We start from the raw sequence: 18,443 nt of genomic DNA on the forward strand, positions 1-18,443 counted from the left end.
CCTTTCCAACTGCTGGATGAAGGATCTCTGAGCACCTCAGCTATTAACTCAGAGCATCACACAGTGGCTGTCTGCCACCAGTCTCCTCGAGTATGTTTTCCATCATCAGGCAGCAGAGTCAAAGCTGGGATGTCAGAAGAAGGTACAAATGCTCTTCAGAGTGAGTTGAACCGTTTTAGCAGTCTGGGAGGGATGTAGACAGCCTTCTGCGCAAGAGGGAAAGGAGCTCCTTACTCATGCTCCCTCACAGGAAACGCAATCAGTCTAAAAATAGAACTGTCAAATTGGCTGCAGACAAAAACAAAAAAGATTGCCAGAGAATTTGATTCCTTAAATGTTCGGCATGGTCTACGAGAGAGCAGTGGGGGAACAGCAGCACTCACTCACCTGAGCACTTGGGCAGAAGAGGCGGTGTTGACGCGATGGGCCAGCTGCAGTAGCTGTAGTGCAGAGGACAGGACGGCCAGGCACTGCAGTGGCAGGAGGGACATGCTGTGTTGTCTGCGGAGCTCCAAGTAGCTGAAAGGCTGAATCATCAGGGAGCGGCAGGTGCCCTTCCTCTCAGCACAGCCACAGAAACAGATGAGTAAGGGGAAAGAGAGAGAAAGAGAATCATAGAGAGGGGGAGGGCTGCAGTAGCAGAGAAGGGCAGAGAAGACGGGATACTCCCCTTTTTCTTCTCTCACCCCTCCTCTCTCAGTCTTTCTTTTCCAAGTGGTGAGCAGGGCAGCCTTTGGCCTCCTCCCTCTCTGCCTCTCTTCCTGTCTGGTGGCGGTGCTCCGTGCTCTCTTTGCAGGCTGCTCCCAATCCCAGCACAAAGCATCCAGCTAAACAAGTTCCTACTTGATCCAATTAGAGCGCATGTCAGCAAATCCCAGAGAGGCAAACTGTTGTAGCCACCCCCTCCAGCACCACTCCCCATTGATTATGCTGATACTAAAGGGTGTGTTTTTTGTCAAGGGGAAGGAGCCGGTGAAACAGACATATGATCCACCCCAAGAGGATGCAGCCATTGTGTTCTACTCTTCTCAAGTATCTGCATTCATTAGTGTAATAACACAGATGAAAATGACGATGAAAAAGGATATATATATAGTGTGTGTATATCCCTTTTCATCATCATAATATATACATATATATATATAATTCAATATATCTGCTTCAGTTTTACACTGGTATTGTTCATGGTGGTTCACTTTCACATTGTCATTACTTACTGGGACTGAGCCAACATTATTAGTAACACCTGTGCTTGACCTACTGTGCCAAGTCAAAATGTCTGCTACGAACCCGGCCTAAAGTAATCAAGATGGTTGCAACTGAACATATGGGCACAGATAAAGGTATGTGTTATATGTGCCATGGTTTTGTTATAGCTCCCAATAATCGATTATCAGTTCTGGGAGGACATTTTGGGAGTACAAAATCAATAACAGAGAGGGTGCCTTATTGGTAAATTAACTTATTTAAAATATATTCTGAATACCAAGAAATTACTAAAAATAACTAGAATACAGATCAGGCCCAGTCATTTCAGCTGATGAAACATAACAAACATCCAAATATAAACACAAAATATGCCAGATCACTCAGTCATACTTCAACATTTATTTTGGTGTCCAATTTGTCAGATATACTTAGTAAACTGGGGATATTGATCACAAAACTAACACTTCCTTTAATAGCGTGCAAGTGTGACAGAAAGCCCCCAGACCGCCAATAAACTATTAACTGCCCAACCCCCCACCACGTGGGCTAATAGGCTAGCAGGACAATCCAAAGTCTTCTTGAGGAGTCAGGGCTTAAACAAGATGAAGACAGTCACAAAGGTCAGGTCACCGCCACACTGAACAGTGACACTGCTGTGACCCTTTCCCATCCGCGGACAGAATTAATACCAGTAATGGTATCTGAGGGAGAGGACTTCCTGTCAGGCCCTGAATTAGGGACCTGCATTGATTATCTTCTCAGCATTTTCATCCTGTATGGGGGCTTAAACAGTGACAGAAGAAATAGATAAATAAATGAGCATGAGAGATTTAAAGAATATACAGGTGCTGGTCATATAATTAGAATATCATCAAAAAGTTGATTTATTTCACTAATTCCATTCAAAAAGTGAAACTTGTCTATTATATTCATTCATTACACACAGACTGATATATTTCAAATGTTTATTTCTTTTAATTTTGATGATTATAACTGACAACTAAGGAAAATCCCAAATTCAGTATCTCAGAAAAGTGCAGTCCTTTTTGTCTTTAGCCCAGGCGAGACGCTTCTGACGCTGTCTGTTGTTCAAGAGTGGCTTGACACAAGGAATGCGACAGCTGAAACCCATGTCTTGCATACGTCTGTGCGTAGTGGTTCTTGAAGCACTGACTCCAGCTGCAGTCCACCCCCACATTTTTGAATCGGTTTTGTTTCACAATCGTCTCCAGGGTGCGGTTATCCCTATTGCTTGTACACTTTTTTCTACCACATCTTTTCCTTCCTTTCGCCTCTCTATTAATGTGCTTGGACACAAAGCTCTGTGAACAGCCAGCCTCTTTTGCAATGACCAGCAGCGGCGGCCGGATCCAGGGTTCGCCGCTGCTCGGAGACGGCGGCTGGAGTCGGCCGGACCGCCGTCAGGACACGGGGAGCAGGAGTCGGCCGGACCGCCGACAGGACACGGGGAGCAGGAGTCGGCCGGACCGCCGACAGGACACGGGGAGCAGGAGTCGGCCGGACCGCCGACAGGACACGGGGAGCAGGAGTCGGCCGGACCGCCGACAGGACACGGGGAGCAGGAGTCGGCCGGACCGCCGACAGGACACGGGAAGCTGGAGTCGGCCGGACCGCCGACAGGACACGGGAAGCTGGAGTTAGCTGCGGCCCAGCGGGGACAGAAACGGGGGAACGCTGCGGCCCAGGGAGATCGCTGCGGCCCAGGGAGATCGCTGCGGCCCAGCAGGAACGGGAATCTGACCCTTCCTCTGCCTCCTACGAGGGTTGAGAGGGATGTCCATCAGGTCACGGTCTGCCTTCTGGACACTTCGAGGCCCTCCAAAGGCCAGGCTGGTTCCCATAAACTGTGCGTACCACTCAGGGAGACGGCACTCCAAACCATGGCCTGCTGAGTACATTCTGGGCCAGGTCATTCTGTCACGGGGCATGATGGAGGACTCAAATGCAGACAGTCAGATGCAGTGAGAAAGGGTTTTAATGAGTCACGAACAAAACAGGAATCTTTATCGGAACACAACAGGGAATCCAAGGACGAGACAAGAGACGAGGGGGGAAATCCGGCAGGACGAGGCAGGGCAGGCAGACTGGGAAACCGGGAACAGGACGAGCAAAAACGTAGACATGAACAATGACCTGGCAGTGAGTGACTGAGAGACAGGGATTTATAAAGTGGCTTGAACAGGTGAGGGGAATTGTGCTGATGAGGAGGGAGTGCTTGATTAGAGGCAGGTGAAGGGAGTTAGGCTGATGCTGGGGAGTGACTGACAGGTAGAGTGTGTTGCAGGATGTTGCATGCTGTTTTTTTGATTGTAAAACCTTCTGAGCCAAATTTGTGATTTTGGGGTATACAAATAAATTGAATTGAAAAATATAATTGTATAATTGTATTGTATACAATTATTTGTATTCTATAAAATATGTATGCAATGTGTTTTAAATCATCACTTTATTTGTTGATAAATAGTTAACCAGTCATGAAAACTGTTTTTGTTGAAATAAGGCCTTTTAATACTATATATTTTAAATTAGTTGTGTTTTTCTCGCGTTCAGATTTATTTAGAGTAAAAATCCACCATTTCAATACTGTGTTTGAAACATAATTTGTTTCTGAAAAAGTTAATATTTACATTTCTTACCAGATTTATGAATCATCATTTCATGAAATTTAAATAGAAAAATTATGTTTACACCCTCTACCACTCACCCTCACGTATCCAAAGCAAGTTGTGTTCTAATTATTTGACAAACTAGTGATATTCTGCACATGGTCACAGCTCCATATGTTAAGAGCCTCAGCAAGGTGTTTGAAAATGGTTGTCCAGTAGCCTTGTAGACTAGGACAAGACCAAAACATGTGTGTCATGTTTGCTGGTGACATGTGACATCTATTACAGGTATCTGTGACACCGAATTACATTTTTGAAAGTTTGGAGTTGGTGAAATAGATGCGATAGACAACCTAAATGGTATCAGATTGAGTCTGGAACAAGATGTATTGTCACTCTCTCTAATTAATGCATCACCATCACTGTCATCTATACCTGTGCCAAGTTCATCTTTCCAATCTTCTTTGATTTTATCAAGACAGGCCTCTGAGAGATGGGAAATTTAGGTGTATATTTTTGAGATGGGGCCTTTGTTATTCGTGGGGATGTCCAAAATTTAGTAAATTACTGAATTAGGCGGGGTATTGGGGATGGTGGCGTTATTTTGTTTAACACGGACTAAGATACTTGGAAATATCGAAATAGATGAGATATTAGAAGGTTAAATGGGAGGTTACATTTTAGGCCCAACCTATGCAATGGAGAAAAGACCATGTCAGTATAGAGAGGAAGAAAGAGCGGATTCATCATCACAGGTGGAAACAACAATTGGGCTACAAGAAAATTGGCTTGGCTGAATGGCCAGTTTAAATGAAAACAAAGCCAAAAGTGAAGTAGAAGCACCAATTTAACATTGGTTCCTGGATCCAGAGGACCATTTTGTGCATTTTGGCAACCTGAAAAATTCCAAATCTATTTCGCAGTTTGATTGCCGAGAGGATGGTGGATATCAGTTCAGAGATAAACAATAATAAATTGTTCGCATAGAGTAAGTGTATGTTCCGAACTACATCTTAGAATTCCACCTCTGGTGTCTCAGTGGATGCCGGAGAGAAAATAAAATTGAGAAGATGAAAGATAGAGTGTTGGTTTTTCATGAAACCGGTTTTATCTGGTGATATACAGTGGGTACGGAAAGTATTCAGACCCCTTTACATTTTTCACTCTTTGTTTCATTGCAGCCATTTGCTAAAATCAAAAAAGTTCATTTTATTTCTCATTAATGTACACTCAGCACCCCATCTTGACAGAAAAAAACAGAAATGTAGAAATTTTTGCAAATTTATTAAAAAAGAAAAACTGAAATATCACATGGTCATAAGTATTCAGACCCTTTGCTCAGTATTGAGTAGAAGCACCCTTTTGAGCTAGTACAGCCATGAGTCTTCTTGGGAATGATGCAACAAGTTTTTCACACCTGGATTTGGGGATCCTCTGCCATTCTTCCTTGCAGATCCTCTCCAGTTTCGTCAGGTTGGATGGTGAACAGCCATTTTCAGGTCTCTCCAGAGATGCTCAATTGGGTTTAGGTCAGGGCTCTGGCTGGGCCAGTCAAGAATGGTCACAGAGTTGTTCCGAAGCCACTCCTTTGTTATTTTAGCTGTGTGCTTAGGGTCATTGTCTCGTTGGAAGGTGAACCTTCGGCCCAGTCTGAGGTCCAGAGCACTCTGGAAGAGGTTTTCTTCCAGGATCTCTCTGTACTTGGCCGCATTCATCTTTCCTTCAATTGCAACCAGTCGTCCTGTCCCTGCAGCTGAAAAACACCCCCATAGCATGATGCTGCCACCGCCATGTTTCACTGTTGGGATTGTATTGGGCAGGTGATGAGCAGTGCCTGGTTTTCTCCACACATACCGCTTAGAATTAACGCCAAAAAGTTCAATCTTGGTCTCATCAGACCAGTGAATCTTATTTCTCATAGTCTGGGAGTCCTTCATGTGTTTTTTGGCAAACTCTATGTGGGCTTTCATATGTCTTGCACTGAGGAGAGGCTTCCGTCGGGCCACTCTGCCATAAAGCCCCGACTGGTGGAGGGCTGCAGTGATAGTTGACTTTGTGGAACTTTCTCCCATCTCCCTACTGCATCTCTGGAGCTCAGCCACAGTGATCTTTGGGTTCTTCTTTACCTCTCTCACCAAGGCTCTTCTTCCACGATTGCTCAGTTTGGCTGGACGGCCAGGTCTAGGAAGAGTTCTGGTCTTCCCAAACTTCTTCCATTTAAGGATTATGGAGGCCACTGTGCTCTTAGGAACCTTGAGTGCTGCAGAAATTCTTTTGTAACCTTGGCCAGATCTGTGCCTTGCCACAATTCTGTCTCTGAGCTCCTTGGGCAGTTCCTTCGACCTCATGATTCTCATTTGCTCTGACATGCACTGTGAGCTGTAAGGTCTTATATAGACAGGTGTGTGCCTTTCCTAATCAAGTCCAATCAGTTTAATTAAACACAGCTGGACTCCAATGAAGGAGTAGAACCATCTCAAGGAGGATCAGAAGAAATGGACAGCATGTGAGTTAAATATGAGTGTCACAGCAAAGGGTCTGAATACTTATGACCATGTGATATTTCAGTTTTTCTTTTTTAATAAATTTGCAAAAATTTCTACATTTCTGTTTTTTTCTGTCAAGATGGGGTGCTGAGTGTACATTAATGAGAAATAAAATGAACTTTTTTGATTTTAGCAAATGGCTGCAATGACACAAAGAGTGAAAAATTTAAAGGGGTCTGAATACTTTCCGTACCCACTGTAATGTTGCTCTAGCTAGAATTGTATAGTCTGCATTGGGGCGATAAGAACTGCAGTCAGAATATTCTTTACCTGGTTTTAATATTAAGGCTATTAAAGCCTCAGTTAGAGTTTGAGGTAGGGTTCCTAGATCCAGAGAGTCAGTGAACATTTTTAAAAGGAGAGGGGCTACTGTAAATAGTTTTTACAACTCTATTGGATAGCCATCTGCACCAGGGGCCTTGTCACTTTGCATTAGTTTAATCGAGTTTGCAATTTCAATAAGTGTAAGAAACCTTATGTCATCAGCAGGGGGTTGTGAGATGTTTATCTAAGAGTAGAACGCTTTAAAGGTTTCATTAATGACAGAGGGGATTACTGTGAGTTTAACTGAGGGGCTCCTTATTTGTTTTATTTGCTGGGATGCTGACTGGCTCTTAATCTAGTGAGACAAAAAATGTCCTGCCTTCTCACCATGCTCTTAAAGAAATCTGTGCAATCTTAAAAGTAACTTCTCAGTCTCTTGCGTTGACAGCAAATTGAAAGTCATCTGTAGATCTGTAGCTTTTGTCGATTTTGACACTGACAGTCTGCTGTCCAATTCTATTACACTCTCCATAAACTGTTCCTGTTTTTGTTTCAATAAAAAAGTAGTCGATCTTGAAAAGGTTTTGTGGACCCGATGGCACCACCCAAAATTAAATGGTGGGAGTTTAGATCAGGTTGAGGTGAGATAGCGATTTTAACTTCTACGGACAATTTACACAACAAACTTGGTGACGAGGATGGGATTGGATGACTGATCTGTACTCCGTTGGAAGATAGAGGCATGGACTAATTTCTCCCTGCAGGTTAGAGGCTGTCGTCGGGCGGAGCCCTGGTCATCACTCCGATCCCAAATCAGAGGGAAAAGAACCCTAAAATGGTGAGAAGTTCAATAACATTTGTTCAGGTATTTGGCAGAGTTAAGTAAAGACAAAACACTGGTTTAAAGCTCACAATTGAGTTGCAGACAAATGTGCCTTGATTATTTTGTAGTGTTTAAGAATTTTTGGTGGTTGACAAATAATCAGAGATGGCGACAGGTCAAAGTAAGAGAAATCTGATGAGGACACAGGAGACACACTAGAATCCTACCAATCCTAAAGTACATGACAGAAAAGGACAAAGCATGCATGGTACAATTTGATAAGTGGGTTTGGGCACTGGGTTTCCCAGACAATGGAAGTTTGAAGATATGTTTGAAGAAAGGCGGGCAGGCATACACAGAGAGACATACAGCCATGTCCAGAAAACAACAAAAGAAAAACAAACCTTTTAAAGGTTATACAGTATATGCGGAGAGAGGGAGAGGCATTTAGTATGTGGAGAGAAGAGGCAGAATTAAGGGAAAGGAAGAGAAACCTACAGATCAATGTAAGAGTGGCTCACTTTATCCTTCTTTACCCGAGGAACAACCAAGACAAAGTGGTTATCCATTCATAGTGGAACTTCTTCTGGACTCTGCTCCGCCTCCACCCGATCCACCACACAAGCCATGCAGAGTGAGTCACCACTTGAATTTTATTATGACAAATAATTGATGGCCATAAGACACATTGAAGCTCAAATTCAAACATACAAGCATACGTATGCTATGTACAATGATGATCATGAGGGGTTTAGAAAATTGCCAGAATTGACCTTAAACATAGCAGGACATAATGTCACATTTCTAGTAGACTCAGTATTAGAATATCAGCAATACCCAAACCACCAAAGAAAAGTATTCTGTGCTGTAAAACAGTTGGGGTTGGTGGAATTCCCATTGTTAAGAACCGTATACCTCACCCTTATCATGTGTACTGGACGGAACTAAGACCAAGCATTGTTTTGTATTCAGAATACTGTCCTGTCAATTTGGGTTCAGGTTCAGATTCTTGCTTCGCAGGTTGGCTGGATGTCCTCTCAGCCTGTGGAGATGTTTCGGCTCACAGTGGGCCTTCGAGTCTGCAGACGGACATAACTGCCTGCTCCCCCCACCTCCCTTGGCCTGCTGGCGAATGGGGTGAATTTGTTACACTGAAGTAGATTAAAAAATATATTTCCAAAATACCAGGATTAACTAAGACATGTGGTATTAGTGTGCATTCAAATGTCTGTTTAAGATCTCTGTGCACGTAAGGTTTGCAAATATGAAGATACCTATGAGGCAGGATTTTATCAAATGATTAATATAAAAGGATAGGCCTATTTAAGGCTTGATCTACAGCTTATGACTATTTATTTATCAGCATGAGTATTTAAGTTATATAAACTGAAATTGACCAAAATAGAGTAATTTAAGTAACTTAATCACTGATGTGGATTGCATCTCAAGGAATTAGTCTATTGGAGAGAGGTCATCAGAAGGTCCAAAAGTCAAAACCAACCCGTCTCCTAAAAATTACGTTCTCCCAAAACTAAAATGCATCCTCAATTACGTTTGACGAGAAACGTATTTTCTCCATTTTCTCCCTGATTACGTTTGTGTTTGACGTATTACAAATACATTTCTAATCATTCATTTTAACACTTTAAACTTTTTTTTCCTTCTCCACCTCTCCTTCGCACTATTACGCGGTCAGAATACTACCGCAACACGCCGCCTGTCTCCGGCAGAAATGCGCTCATCCACGACCGGGAACAACACCAAATTGTCGGCCGAGATACCACCAAAACATTACACGGCTACAATACCTCCACAAAGGCCCGCGGGTAAAATCCGGGAGTAACCGTGACTCTCTGGGTTAGGTTTGGGTGGGGACGTGCAGTGGAAGTTAGGGTTAGGGCAGGATTAGGGTTAGATTGATACAAATAAATAGAATCCACAACACCCCGCCACTCTCGGCTCATTCCTCCCCAGCAACGAGGCACATCACCCGGCCACAATACCTCCAGAACGTCCCCCGGGTGAAATCCGGGACTTGGTTTTATGGTTCCGAGTGGCGGGCGCTCATCCGTTGGCTCCGGACGCGCAGTCTCCAGGCGCCCCCGCCGTGAGGCACCCCGTCGTCAGGTCCGTCAGCCCTCGGAACAGGCCGCGGGGCAACAACTGTGTGGCGGGGGTAGAGGCGAGGCAGATCACAGAAAAATAATAAAGAGAGTATGGCAAAGTCAAAGATATGTTGATTTGAAACGTATTTGTAATACGTCAAACACAAAGGTAATCAGGGAGAAAATACGTTTATGGTCAAACGTAATTGAGAATGCATTTTAGTTTTGGGGGAATGTAATTTTTAGGAGACAGGGCTGGTCAAAACATATGTTAGCTCAGCATAACATTAATTAAGGTGCATGTTATTTTGCATCAAAACTCGGTTTCCTTAAGTCTTTTTTCACAACTGGATGTGTTTCAGTTTCTGCTTCACAGAAATGTAGATACTTGTAAAACGAGAAAGGTAGGGTCATAACACCTTGCAGGCTGAGTCCTTATGGGGGTCTTATACTTCATAAATAGGTTTGAGTGTCAAGATTGACCCCCAATTGTTGTCTTACCTGCTATGAGTCTATACAGGCACATGGTAAATTGAGAGTCCAACAAATTAGTTGGACCTAGGGGTCCTATGAGAAATTTCAGTTCAGATATTTTGTTGTCAACGTTATTATCACATTTCAGCTTTCATCATCTTTCCATCGTGGTTCACAACAGCCATATAGTCCCATTACATTTGAGAGAACGCATGCCTCTCTATGGCCAATTTCCCCAAAACTCAGCAAATAACACCAAAACAATCTAGATTGATCAATAGCGCTCTAAATCGCTCTAAGGGAAAATATGCATTTCTGATTTTGAGCTTTACTGTCCCTGTAATAAAATGCTGTAAAATGTTTACTCCAAACATTAATGTGTGTGCATATAAGCTGTTGCATGTACGTATCCAGCCATACATTTGCTTTTCTCTGCAGCAGCACATAAATGTCACATTACCGCCATCTACTGGAGAGTGCTGGTGGTATTGTTGTATTAGCTTTTTGTAAAGACTTGCACTGATATGTTAACACATGTGAGGGACAGGCAAACCCACAGTTGCACACCCAAAGCTTCTTTTAAGTGTGTTTATCCTGGATGTCATAGAACTTTCCAGAAGTTCAGAACATTATGTTTCTAAAGTTTTTATTTTGTTTGTTTAGTCACTCGTCATCAGAGATTGAGGATACCAGCCAGACGGTGCAGTCAAGTCCTCTTCCAAGGTGTTCTCTCTCTTTATTGTTTTCATTCATGTGTGAGTTCAAATTAACTATAAATGTGTGAAAGACTTGTTAACAAGCTGTGAAGCAGTTATATTACACTGCTGATGCTAATGAGTTCAGTTAAGCTGGTCATTAACGATTTTATTGGTTTATTAGTTTTCTTCTAAACATGCAGAACATTGTGAGTTTTGTGATGTAATACAAATGTCCCTTTATTATTTGAGAACATGTAATAAACTGCAACAATTATGTATTGAATGTCTATTGTTATTCTTTTATTTGTTGGGAATTAAATGCAAAAGTAATTACCCTGTATTACCCTTTGTAAATAAACGGTAACATTCTGGCATATACCGTAAAATCACGGTAAAACCCAGTTATCCTACTATCACATATCATAATCCAGTATACGGTAAGATACCATAAAAGTAAATTACGGTAGTACACTGTAACAAAACAGTAAATTACTGGCGTCCCTGCTGCCAGTAAGTTACCGTTAATTTACGGTGAAATAATTTAGAGTGTAGGCTTGGCCTGTTGTATGTGAACTTCGAGTCAGAAGGGTTTTTCTGAGCATCTGTATTTTAATATGTGCGTGTTCATCATGTATGTGAATGTGGCAGTGTGTAGTGTCGGCAGACGTTTAAACTTCATTTATCTCTAGAAAAAAAGCAAAAACATTATGGGGAGAGATACGTGTGACTATTGTTGACTTGTTGTTTCAGAACTAAGATTTATTTTTTAATCCATAGGGCCTGTGTGTGGATAGGTAAATGGACTGTAGCCTACTTGTATTTATCTTTTCTAGTCTTCCGACCTCTCAAAGCTCTTTAACACTACATGTTGTCATTCACCCATTCACACCCATTCATACACTGATGACAGGAGCTACCATGCAAGGTGACACCTGCCCATCAGGAGTAACATTCATACACATACCAGCAAACTTGTCACTTTTCAGTGAAATTCACCGTTTTGAATCAAAAATATGTCATCCATTTTCTTTGGGAGGGGGGGGAGGGTCAACTGGCCAGCCAGCGTTTCTCAGATTGGAGTGAGACGAGGAGAAAAGGTGATGTCGTGATCTTTGCAATAAAACATCTTTGATGTGTCGAGTCTTGGCCAATCAGCGTTAAGATGTCTACAGCGTCTTCATTTCCCTCCGTTACAGTTTAAGTTCCGTTATGTTCCGTTACTGTGCAGACTTGCTGGGTTAAGGACAACGTCCACTGCATGCAAAACTTTATCGACTGTTAACGTTCGTCATTAACAGTCGATTTAACATTAATATTATAGTTTTTGTAGAATTAGTAGAAAAGTGTTGTAACAAAGACGGTAAACAAAGTCTGTAATTCATCTGTAGAAACCGTATTGGGAAACGAGAGATATGTGTTTTCTATGATCAATGGCAAGTAAAAACAGCTAGTACGAGAATTTGGGTAAAATTGCTCCCATGACAAAGGACCACAGGCTGGTAATTGTTGCAAAAACATTTGTTTTATTACATTATTTTTAGGGACATTTTATGCTCTTTTTAGTGACAGTAGAGAGATGAACTGAAACAAGAGAGGGGGAGTGAAATGTACTAAAGGCCTTCAACCTCTTGGCTAACCGGGCGCCCCAATTACTGAAGAAATCTTAATTGACAAACTGACACATATCTTGAGGATAAAAGATATGTGTAATTGGAGATGGAACTAAAAATGGGTCCACCAAGAGAACTGCCTTAAATTGTGGGAATATTTAGTGCTGTTCCTAATAGCTGAAAGCTTCATTTATAACGTTGACATTCAAATTCTAAAAATGAACATTCGAATGCTGTCCAGATGTATATATTTGCATGTCTTTACATGTATTTAAATCTAGTATTTCTGCAGCGTCGAGATATTAACATTAGTATTAATAATATACTTTTTGTAGAATTAGATTCCAATGGGGCTGCGTCAGATTGTTTCCCACTTGTGTGATACAAACACCTCCAAAAAGTCAACAGTTATTGATAAAAAGTAGATGTAATCAATTTTCAAAATCACATTTTTATGTAACAAACTATTCTGCTTCAATCCATATTTGTTGGCCTTTAGCCTTTCAGCAACAGTTTCAATGCTTTCAGAGGGCAGTTTGCTCTCCTACCTGTACATCAGTATTATAGGTCTATTTCCATGCATATGCCCCCAACCCAGCCTTGAAATTATGCCTTCCCTTTTCATATTTCTTGGCATGCATGTTTTTATATTTGCATTCTTTATATTTGCACCATTTCTAACTTTGTACAGCAACTGTTGCACAGCAATTTCCCTTGGGATAAATAAAGTTCTACCTTGTCTCATCTTACAATTTGATTAAGAACAGGAAGAGGCAACTATAGTTCAGTGTGGCTTTGCCAAAACACACTGTATATTATCCATCGGGCTTAATAATAATAATCATCATTTCAGCTTTATCCAAGCTATTTCTCTCTCCTCTCTGTGTCTATCATACAGTCATTCAGGTCTTAGATATTTTTAGAGGACTTTCCCCCCCAATTCAAATTAAAGCCCCACAGAATGAATTCTAACTGGAACGCTTGTGATGAAGCCTCTCATTTTAGTGTCAAACATTATGATTCTGTCTCCTCTCCCCCTCTCTCACCCACCCAGTCCCACCCTTTCAAAATAAAAGCCCCACAAATACAAGATTCAATCCAAGAGTATGAATCTAAAAATGCAGAAAAGAGAGTAGCGCTATCTCAATTGAACCTGAACGACACTACCGGTAACATTGGCGTGTGTATATTGCGATTTCTTCGGGCAGTAGAAGCCACACTGTCACAATTTCTTTAGGAATTTTCTAGTTTCTCCTATTGTTTATTTTCACACATATATTCCCTTTGTCTATCCTATCATTAGCTAAATATAACACATTAGACGCAGTATCTAGAAAATAGCCATCATGCAAACATTTCAAGTAAATAAACACAGCTCATAAAAATTTTTCAAAATATATGCAGACAACATGGCCTTCAAAACATATAAACAGTTATCACAATCACAAAGTTAGTAATATGATTTCCCAGTGTCAGCACGACTCAACTCCGATCATAAAATCCAGTTGTAAAGCCTCATGACAAATTTAAACCTGCAATAAAAAACAATTTGTGAACGCAACATTGGCATCACCTTTAAAGTCTAGATGATGAACTTGTTTGCAAACAGTTCCTTATTTCCACATTGGAGCGGTGTCTGTCTTCCTGATGCGATTTTGCACTCCACTATTCTACATTCTATATTTCCCATCTGAGATCTCAATCACATCTTTTAATCTTGCTTCTAAATAGTTAAGAGTGTCTGTGTCTGACAATCTCTACATGAAGAACTGAGCCAGCAGGTTGGCCATGCCCAGCAGAATCAGGAAACTGTGGAAGAGGGCCGAGGGCCAGCGGAGAACCCCCTGCCTTCTCAGGGAGATCATGTGGACTAAGGCAGGAAAGACAAACACTAAAGCCAAGCCACATGTTGCTCCAGAAAACCTGCACAGGGAGACAGAGAGTTGACATCAGTACAGAGCATTTAGTTTACAACAGGCCCGCTTGTGCGTTAAACTGATTTTTTTTTTTTAAATGACTTGATGACTTTGCATCCTCATGACAATTCTAAAAATAAATTAAAAATCCCAATCTCTAAGGTAGAATTAATTTTATTTAGCAACAATGAGGGTGTAACAGCAGCAAGATTGTACTAAAGGCAGAGAATGATATTTAAAAAGAGACAGCTGCTAATAATGTGTCGCTGTGCTATTGGACAGATGTGACCAGCTGATGAGGAAAGCTGACATATCTACAGGCCAAGACAATGTCATCAAGAAAGTTATGAGCATGCGTAACAGGAGAAACGTAGTAGTGTAGTCTGGACGGAGATCATTTCAAAAACGCCGCTGAAATGCTGAGACGCCGTGTGGACGGAGATCGATTTAAACGTATTGGTGTGGATGTAGCCTTAGGCCGGGAGGAATCAAACAAATCAAGTAGCATCATGGGAAATCTAGGATCCAGTGTTTTTACATTGCCCCATACTATGGACTTAAAGTCTAAAAAAAGTTATCAAATTCTTCATATAGTGAGAGATAATTTAATACATTTCATCATTAAAAATTATTTAATTTATTGTCAATTTAAACGTTTGTTTGTCTATCTTATTCATATCATCATGACCCATCTTGCCCTCTATATCTACAGAAGCACAATGCTGAAATGCTGCACAGCTTTTTTAAAGGAGTATTAAAGACATGTTAGATTTGGCTACATCTATCTACATGCAGAAATATTGTCACAACTGCCAAACATTTTTCATACCCTTCATGATCAACATACAAATGTTAGACACCAGTTTATTCAAGAACATAAAAACTATCTTTTGGACTAATTCTATTTGATTAATGAATTATTTGCTATCATACAGTGTATGTGAATAGGGAAACAAGTTCAAACAAACCTTATGATGGATCCAATATTGGGATAAAACTTGGCCATCAGGACACCAGATCCAACAATTAAGATGTTCAGTGCCAGAACGTGGAAGAAACTAAAGAGAGACAATGTGAAAACGTCTGATATTCTGGAAGATTGGAAACAAGAGCCTGAAAATACTGTTAGCAAGTTCATCTATAGTCAGTGTAATCCCAACAAACTGCAGGTTTATGAAAGCCAAATTTCACATATTTAGGCTTTTATTCCGTTTTATTATTCCCATCCAGCTTGTTTGATGTAAATCTGTTATAGTTTACAACACTTCAAGATAAATACATTGCTGTGCAGGTCTGCTTCCATGGAAATTACAAGAATTTTAATGATAATGTCCTTCAATGCTACCTGGGGTAATGGTTGCCAAAGATCTGGCCCATGACCTGGACCCGCACCAGGTATCCCAGCAGGGGGTAGACTGTGATCATCTGGAACAACAGGAAAGTCCGAGCCACAAACACCATCACATCACTGCTGGGGAAGTTATCTAAGAAATTCTGTAGGAGAAGAAAGTAGTGGAGAGTTTGCAATGTGGGGTTTGTAACGAATCTGTACGGAAGCTACAGTCACGGTAGATAACAATATGACTTTAAAGTGATTTTTAAATGTTCATTTCATAGAAACTAATGAGCACATCTCTGGTAAACACAACATTTAAAGTGATGCTTTTTTATAGGCAGTATGCAGCACATACTGATTGAGTATGTAGTATGCAGCAGAGGTTGTGTGTACCAAATATTTTCCGTCACTGATGGATTTTCTTTAATAATGACCAAAAAATTTGAAGGCTGTCCGTCATTTTGAAGGACTGGAAGGTCAGAGAGCGGCACTCTGAAGCAAGTGCTTACAGGATTGGGTAATCCCACATTAGGAGAGTCTGGTAAATCCAGTCTTCATACATGTCATCATTCACCCATTCATACACTGATGACAGGGGCTACCATGCAAGGTGCCACACTATCTGACATTCACACCCATTCATACACCACACAGCCTACGGAAGTAAAGGGTTAAGTGTCTTGCCCAAAGACACATAGACATGGACTAGCGGAGCCGGGATTGAACCATCGATCCTCTGATAGAAGGACGACCCTGCTCCACCACTGAGCCACAACTAACCCATTGAGGTTTTTCAGGCACAACTAAATGTATGAAATACAGGAAAAAGAAAGCGCATTGCTTCTCCTTCTCAAATAGAAGTAAAATGGTGAAATAGTGGCACTATTGGATCCCGATCTGCAGCAAACAAACACTTGTTCTTGTTTCTTGTTCTTGTTGGCCAGGGACAAGTTATAGTTCAAATTTATATGTCAAAAACCAAAATAAAAAATAAATCTCACCGGTTCAATGCAGTCTTTGAAGAGAGGAGGTGAGGGAAAGGCAGCAAAGATCAACACTCCCACGTACAGATAGGTCAGCCCCACTAGAAGATAGGCCACAGACAGGTCCCGCACCTGAAAACACCAAAACACATCCACCTTAGGCTGGGCAGCACTTTACTTTGTATTCTCAGGTCAATAAAATGTTGTGACTGAATGTGGTTGCTATTTTAATCGAAGACTCTTTCCTTCCCATTTCTGGAGGGACGTTACAAGCACTGACAAGGACTCGCATAATTCACTCAAAAATAACAAGAAACAACTTTCAAACAAAAACAAAGTCAGCAGAGACCACATTAGAATACTATAATGCCAAACATATGTTTGTGAAGCTGGGCAGGAGCATGGGTGGACAGGGCTCACATTGTTCTCTTGGTGCTTGTTGCTCTTCATTAACGTGATGATACAGTTGTGAATGAAGAAGGCCAGAGTGAGGACACCAGTGAACTGAGGGAAGAGCAGTCTGAACTCTGAAAGACAGAAATTATACATTTGCTACTGTACAGAAACAGAACTTTCAGATTATGAGATCCGCTGTATGCAAAAATATATATTTTGGCCCTAGGGTGGCACCAGAGGAAAGCTCACGGAGTGCCCAGAATGGAAAAGTTTCTTGGTCTGGGGAGCACCCATGGGCAGAGTACATTTAATGTCAAGCTCCACTAGCAAGATGGTGGAGCTAGGGAGAAGGTAAGGATTTAGTTTACTATGAGGGAACCATTAAGAAAACTGATAATATCAAGCTGCGGCAATCTGGGTCAGTAATAGTTAAGGTGTCTGTTTGGAAGAGTTGGGCATCAACCAAAGGACTGACCAAGATCACCATCCCTATGCCAGCAGGACGAAAACACTTCATCCAACAACTACATAAGCGGATACAGTAATAAACTCTCCCATGAACATCCTGATCAGCCAAATACAATATCCCAATGTATATCACGATTAGGGCTGGCTTTAGAAAAAAGATCTTCATTTGAATGATCCAATAAGGATTAATAAAATCTTGGATGCGTGAAGACTAGCGAACCTCAGTTGAATGAAAACATGCCGCTAGCTGCTCCACCGTACTGCCATAAAGCAGTTCTGCTTATGGATCAACAACATCGTCTAAGGATTGATGATGAAGACATTAAAAGGGATGCATACCAGTGTAAGAGGAAACACTCTTTACAATCTGAACCTCATATATAATTAGACTGCAGTTAGGCAGAGTGCATCTACTAGGTTCATGCGAGGTGCTGTAGAAAGATGCAGAAAGAAGCATTCAAATCTGCAGGAGGTTTACCTGGAACATAGAACTGGGTCGTGTCAAACCAGTGGAACTCCAGGTGGAAGCCGAGGTGGACAGCTTTGATAGTGACCAGCACGATCAAGTAGACCACTGATATGGTACCTAGACAAGATGGAATGATGCAACAATGGATGGATGAATGGTGCAGCACAAAGCATAATCAGAAGGAAAGTGCCCGTCCTTCTCAAATGGTTCGTGTAACAAACTATCTGGCAGCTCAGGTTACCACAATCAGGCTAATTGAGATATATTCACATCATTTCTAATATTATATGATAACTATGATAGAATTGTCCAATCAGTGTGACCAATCGACATGAGAAATATAAGATGATTATTCATAGATCAGTGTCGTATGCTTCTAAGGCTTCACACAAATTGCTTCATTTAAACAGAGATTATTACAGAAATGTGCAGTAACTGTTACTGTCGGTGCACAGGAACTGATAACTGACGATTGTCAATGTGCACAGAATCACATCATCACAAAACTTCTCAAGACTT

The 18,443-nt window shown here is 41.4% G+C and overlaps 1 protein-coding gene across 4 annotated transcripts in view; it reads right to left on the minus strand.

Moving 5' to 3' along the window:
* Positions 1–12,246: 12,246 nt before the first annotated feature.
* slc38a9 (solute carrier family 38 member 9) overlaps positions 12,247–18,443 on the minus strand; it is a 31,174-nt gene continuing 24,977 nt past the window's right edge. For all 4 annotated transcript variants that reach the window (XM_076079646.1, XM_076079645.1, XM_076079644.1 and 1 more), the window contains 6 exons: positions 17,934–18,041; positions 17,012–17,118; positions 16,610–16,723; positions 15,618–15,766; positions 15,241–15,330; positions 12,247–14,279 (listed from right to left, as the gene is read on the minus strand). In XM_076079646.1, the coding sequence (XP_075935761.1) occupies positions 14,114–14,279; positions 15,241–15,330; positions 15,618–15,766; positions 16,610–16,723; positions 17,012–17,118; positions 17,934–18,041 (734 nt within the window). In that variant the 3' untranslated portion in view covers positions 12,247–14,113. The remainder of the gene's footprint in view (positions 14,280–15,240; positions 15,331–15,617; positions 15,767–16,609; positions 16,724–17,011; positions 17,119–17,933; positions 18,042–18,443) is intronic.

The sequence above is a fragment of the Anarhichas minor genome, unplaced genomic scaffold (assembly GCF_050575085.1).
Source record: "Anarhichas minor isolate MPS153535 unplaced genomic scaffold, ASM5057508v1 ptg000073l, whole genome shotgun sequence".
In the NCBI taxonomy this organism is placed as follows: Eukaryota; Metazoa; Chordata; class Actinopteri; order Perciformes; family Anarhichadidae; genus Anarhichas; species Anarhichas minor.